The 5431-nt window shown below is 57.1% G+C and overlaps 2 protein-coding genes across 3 annotated transcripts in view; both read left to right on the forward strand.

Annotated features, from left to right (window-relative positions):
• The window catches only part of GAPDHS (glyceraldehyde-3-phosphate dehydrogenase, spermatogenic), a 13457-nt gene extending 12902 nt beyond the window's left edge, over positions 1–555 (forward strand). Inside the window, exons 10-11 of the mRNA XM_006171629.2 lie at positions 146–243; positions 332–555. Of these exons, the coding sequence (XP_006171691.1) occupies positions 146–243; positions 332–404 (171 nt within the window). The 3' untranslated portion in view covers positions 405–555. The remainder of the gene's footprint in view (positions 1–145; positions 244–331) is intronic.
• A 218-nt stretch (positions 556–773) lies between these two features.
• Positions 774–2698, forward strand: TMEM147 (transmembrane protein 147). 2 transcript variants are annotated; one of them, XM_006171627.3, is made up of 7 exons: positions 774–1016; positions 1087–1156; positions 1704–1763; positions 1848–1984; positions 2121–2205; positions 2292–2413; positions 2497–2698. In XM_006171627.3, the coding sequence occupies exons 1-7, from the start codon at positions 940–942 to the stop codon at positions 2618–2620; spliced, it is 675 nt and encodes a 224-aa protein (XP_006171689.1). In that variant the 5' UTR covers positions 774–939; the 3' UTR covers positions 2621–2698. The 2 variants fall into 2 exon arrangements, with proteins under 2 accessions (XP_006171689.1, XP_006171690.1); XM_006171628.3 differs by lacking the exon at positions 1087–1156 and having other exon boundaries at positions 776–1016.
• The last annotated feature ends 2733 nt before the right edge of the window (positions 2699–5431 follow it).

Consider the following 5431-nt stretch of genomic DNA (forward strand, 5'->3'; position numbering starts at 1 on the left):
TACTACGGGGGAGTCCAGCGACATAGCCATTACGCTAACTGCTGGTTCTCTGCCAGTCCGAACTTGAACGGACTTCTGCCATGTGGTTCAGCGCTTTAACCACCATGCCATCTGCTGGCCCTGTCTTTGACATTTTGACTCCCAGGTCGTCTCTACTGACTTTGTTGGCGATACCCACTCGTCCATTTTCGATGCAAAGGCTGGCATTGCACTCAACGACAACTTCGTAAAGGTCATCTCATGGTAAGGGTGAAGAAATCAGAAAGTCTTTGGGAGACTGAAGATGATCGAGTGGGACCTTCTCGACACTCCCCCTTCTCTCCTTCTCCAGGTATGACAACGAATATGGCTACAGTCACCGCGTGGTCGACCTCATCCGCTATATGTTCAGCCGTGACAAGTAACGCAGGAAGCCCCGTCCCCTTTTTTCCCCGGGCTCCGGGTCTGGAACCTGAATCTCCCCTTCCAGCATTCGGCTCCGCTGGGGAATGAGGGCGCCTGGTGTGAGATCTCCGAGCCGCTAGGGCAACAGTGAAATAAAAACTAGAGTGCTCACAACTGCGTCCCCTGTTTCGGCGCCGGTTACCACAGGTTCGGGTCCGGATTCAAGTCCCGACCCACACTTACTCGACACGCCTTCACCACGCCCTTGGCTCAAGCCCGGTTCTACTTCTGTGAAACCGGGATCACGACTGCAGCGCTACGAACAGCGCTGGACCCGGGAGCACCTGGCCCGGGGCGGGGCGGCGGCGCTCTGACGTCACTGCGCGCGCCGCCCTGGGCTGGACTACGGTTCCCAGAAGGCCGCGCGCGGTCCGTCGCTGGTCGAGTGGGCGCCAGTCCACCGCCGGGCTAGAAGAACTCCGGGGCAGGGAGAGACCCGCGCCCGGAGAGTTGAGCTCGCGATCCCCGCGCCGGCGGGACCGGGCGGCCGGCGTCATGACCCTGTTCCATTTCGGGAACTGCTTCGCCCTGGCCTACTTCCCCTACTTCATCACGTACAAGTGCAGCGGCCTGTGAGTGCGGGGCGGGCGCGGGGCGGAGAGGGCGCGGGACCGGGCCAACCCTCACCGCCCGCTTCTCCAGGTCCGAGTACAACGCCTTCTGGAAATGCGTCCAGGCCGGGGTCACCTACCTCTTTGTGCAGCTATGCAAGGTGAGGGCCGCCCGGACCCCACGTGTCTGGCCCTTTGGCCCTCCGAGACCCGCCCCCGCTGCATATCCCCCACAGTGGGCCGCCCTGGGGACCCAGCATGGGGACGGCTCCGGAATACCTAGAGAGGATGGACTTTAGACGAGGTAGAACCCGAGATCTTGACGCAACTTTTTCATTGTACTTGTAGTGAAATCGAGAAAGGCTCAGTTGTATGGTTTGCTAAGAGGTTTTTTGATACTGTTAAGATCGGCAACTAACCCCCCAGGATGTCACACGGTGCCGCTGACACTGCCCAAGTTGCCACCCCAGCACCTCCAGACCTGACTCAGGTTCCTTGTTATCACCAGAGAACTAAAACTTCCAACCCCCTCAGTGAGTTAGGGTACCTACCCTGTAATCTTGCCACCGTCTGGTGGTCTCTCTCCACCCACTATCTCAATGTCCTGCCCTCCCCATGCACACTAACTTCCCACAAAGTCCATGTGGTTTGTCCCCTCACCCTCACCTTGAGATGACCTCTCCGCCTTTCTCTGCTTTCTGTTCTCAGATGCTGTTCTTGGCCACTTTCTTTCCCACCTGGGAAGGTGGCATCTATGACTTCATTGGGGTGAGTGGGACAAGGAAAAGGGGGGCAGTGCAGTAGCCGGCTGCCTGGCCCCTGTGCTTACTCAAGCCTCATCCTGACCCACAGGAGTTCATGAAGGCTAGTGTGGATGTGGCAGACCTGATAGGCCTAAACCTTGTCATGTCCCGGAACGCCGGCAAGGGAGAGTACAAGATCATGGTCGCTGCCCTGGGCTGGGCCACCGCCGAGCTCATTATGTCCCGGTACATGCAGCAGCCTGGAGCCCAGACTCCTGAGACAGGACACCTGGGTTTCGTGGGGGTACTGGACAGCAGGGGCTCAGAGCCTGGGTGCTGAGGGTGTCTAGGTACTGGAGAACGCTCCCTTTGCCTTCCTCAGCTGCATCCCACTCTGGGTCGGAGCCCGGGGCATTGAGTTTGACTGGAAATACATCCAGATGAGCATTGACTCCAACATCAGTCTGGTACGCAGCCCTGCCCTTCTACGTATGCCTTTTTGCTGGTGGCTGTGACCCCCACTGAGGCCTGCCTTCTTCCTGCCTCCCTCCAGGTCCATTACATCGTGGCATCCGCCCAGGTCTGGATGATAACACGCTACGACCTGTATCATACCTTCCGGCCAGCAGTCCTCCTCCTGATGTTCTTTAGTGTCTACAAGGCCTTTGTCATGGAGTGAGCTGGATGGGGTTTGATCCTGGGTCCAAATGGGTGGGGGGTATCTATTCTCCTTCCCTCATTGTGATGTCTCCCCACAGGACCTTCGTCCACCTCTTTTCCCTGGGCAGCTGGACAGCACTGCTGGCCCGAGCAGTGGTCACAGGGCTGTTGGCCCTCAGCACTTTGGCCCTGTATGTCGCTGTTGTCAACGTGCACTCCTAGGCTTGGTGTCTTAGACATTGACACACCTCTTCCCTGCCTCTCCAGGTTTTAGTGAAATAAATAATATTTGGAAAGTTGTTTCTGCCTCCATTTCTCTCTCTCAGGAGCCATCACCCAATACCATGTCTACCTGGGGCCCGGAAGCCCTCATTCTGGCTGCAGACCCAGGTGGACAAGCTGGTCAGCTAGCCAGTCTGCTGACTGTCCTGTGTGCCTGGAACCGTTCCTTGGGCTCCTTGTGTTCCCACAGTAGATGGGGGTTTGGGGTAGATGGTCTTTGAGCAGGGGTAGAGGCCGCTGCCCACATGGAACAGTTGGTAGAGAAGAGGTAGAGTCAGAGAGGGCTCTTGGGGCTTCCTTTCCTCACAGCCTCAACCTGACCTTTTTCACAAGGGGCCTTGCCTAGCTCGTTACCTCCTAGGCACTCAGCCTCCATCTTCTTCTGACCTAGCCTCAAGATGGCACCTGCCAGTTCTGTCTGAAACTGGGCTTTCCAGGGACCTGCTCCTGCTTCTGACTATTTGGAGCTCCTCACTGCATGGTAGACAGTCCAACTACTTGACCTTTGCCCTTGACTTTTCTGGAGCTATTCCCTGGGATGGTTTGCCCAGACTGATATATTTATTTATTTCTTCCATGAGTAAGAGAAGCAGAGAGACAGTATCCCAAAAGAACTGATATCACAATTCACTCCCAGCCTCAGCCAGCCCTGGATCACGGGCACACATATGCCTAGGAGGTCTTACGCATAAGACTTAGGGAGGTCTCTGGGCCCAAACCCAAACCAAGAACCTGCCCACATGGTTCAGCTATGCAGAGTATTGTGTTTTCCTGCTTTGGCACTGCCCAGCCCCCTACCAGATTCTTTACATTCATGCCATAGGGTCACTGTGGGGTAGATGGTCTTTGAGCAGGGGTACAGACCGCTGTCCACATGGAACAGTTGGTAGAGAAGAGGTAGGGTGGGGGCGGGGGATGTGCACACGGTGGCTCTGGGCTCTCTACTCAGTGCTTTGACTCTGTTCTGTGTCCCTCTGGTCAAATCTGGGCCAGAGCCTTCTTGGGTGGATATAGAGACAGATACAGCCAATCAGCAGTTGAGCCCAAAAGCTACCAGCTAGGGTATTATCTAGTTGGTGGGCTCAACTCTACCCTCCCCACTCCAAGCCCTTCCTTAGTCCAGTGGGACTAGCACCCTGCCCCTCCCTGAGGGGGTATGTCACAGCAGGCCTTTGAAGAACACACTTAAGCTCCACTTTGATGCACTCCTGCCCACCCAGGAAGGTGCCCCCCAGCCCTGCTGATCTCAGCAGAATCCCCAGAGGTAGGTTAGGGCATGCCCCTCCCTCCACCAGGCTGTTGAGGTTCTAGGTGATACTATTTAGCCTTGGGCCCAGGAAAGCACCAAGGACAGCTGTGTTTGGCTCTGCTGCGACGACGGCATCCTTGTTTTCAGGGAGAGCATTCACCCTCAGACGGGGCAGCGCCATCTAGCCCCCCCTTTCCTCATCACCCTGAGGAAAGACGAGGTCCAGCGGTCCAGGGAGTGGTTGATTGCCTTGACTTCGGTGTGGAACGCATGTAGATGGGCTCGTGCTCTCACACCTAGGCCCCGTGCCCCATCTAGCCCCTACGCTCTGTGGGACCCGAAGGTACCCAGATGATTGTCTGAAATAGTCCCGGTTTTAAGGATGCTCAGGAGACAGACAGTGCTTAGGGCTGAGGTGGGAGCGTACCAGCTAGTGAGCAGGGCTGTGATGGGAAAACGGGACATGGGGACCTATTGGAGCTGCCTGGCCCCACCTGGTGGCAGATGGGCTCCCCGGAGAGGGCTGTGTGAGCTGAGACCTGAAGGAGTTTGTGGGCCAAGGAAGGCCCTGAGGTCAGAGAGGGCCTGGATTTTCCAGGGTACCTAAGAGCCAGCTGGGACAAGTTCATGGGAGCTTGTAAGAGGCCAGGCCACATAAGTCTGTGAAGGCTGACTGAGGACTTAACCAGGGGCAGTGGAGAACCATGGAGTGTTCTAGGCAGGGGGACAACGGGCAGTTTCGGCTTTGAGAAGCTTTCCATGGCTGTTGTGTGGCCAGGAAGCCTGGGCTGGACCAGAGCAGGGCTGGCAAGTGTGGGAGGGGAGTGGCGAGAAGCCGAGTAGAGGTGTAGGTGACCATAGGGCTATGCCTTAGTGATCTGTAGGGGTGCAGTGTGGCGATGACAGGTAAGGGAGGAGCAGAGGAGTCCAGGCTAGCAAGGTTTGGGGCTCGCAAGTTCCCAAGGGCTCACTGTGACTCCCAGAGGGAAGGACCCATGCCAGTCGGACAGTGGTACTGTCTGAGGTTAGGGCAGTGCATGGGCACAGGTTTGAGGCATGCAGAGGTCGGTGTGGGTCACCCGGGGTACTGGGGAGAGCTTGAGACAGATGTGGGCATCACTGCAGGCAGACAGGCTGGGGGCAGGGAGTGGAGAGGGAGAAGCTCAGGGCCCAGCCAGAGAAATATGTTAAAGAAGGGAAGAGCAGCAGGCAGAGGGCACTGGGGAAAGGAGCGGTTGGGGTGGAGAAGGCACTGGGATGGGGGTCATTTCCAGCAGTTGGAGCAGTTATTTTCAGGCGAAAGGTGTGCAGAAGGTGCACCAGGAACCAGGCTGACCTTTGCGGGGGCAGAGGAGTGAACAAGTAGACCCGTGGAGACACCTGTGAAAGGGAGGGCAGCACAGCAATGCTCGATGTGGAAGAAGTTGGCCCTCTTGTGTTGGGTGGTGAGAGCAGAAAGCCCTGAGGGGGTGGGCAGGGGAGTGGAGGCCTCTGCCTCTTTC

This window comes from Tupaia chinensis, unplaced genomic scaffold, assembly GCF_000334495.1.
Source record: "Tupaia chinensis unplaced genomic scaffold, TupChi_1.0 Scaffold149922_1, whole genome shotgun sequence".
Classification (NCBI taxonomy): Eukaryota; Metazoa; Chordata; class Mammalia; order Scandentia; family Tupaiidae; genus Tupaia; species Tupaia belangeri.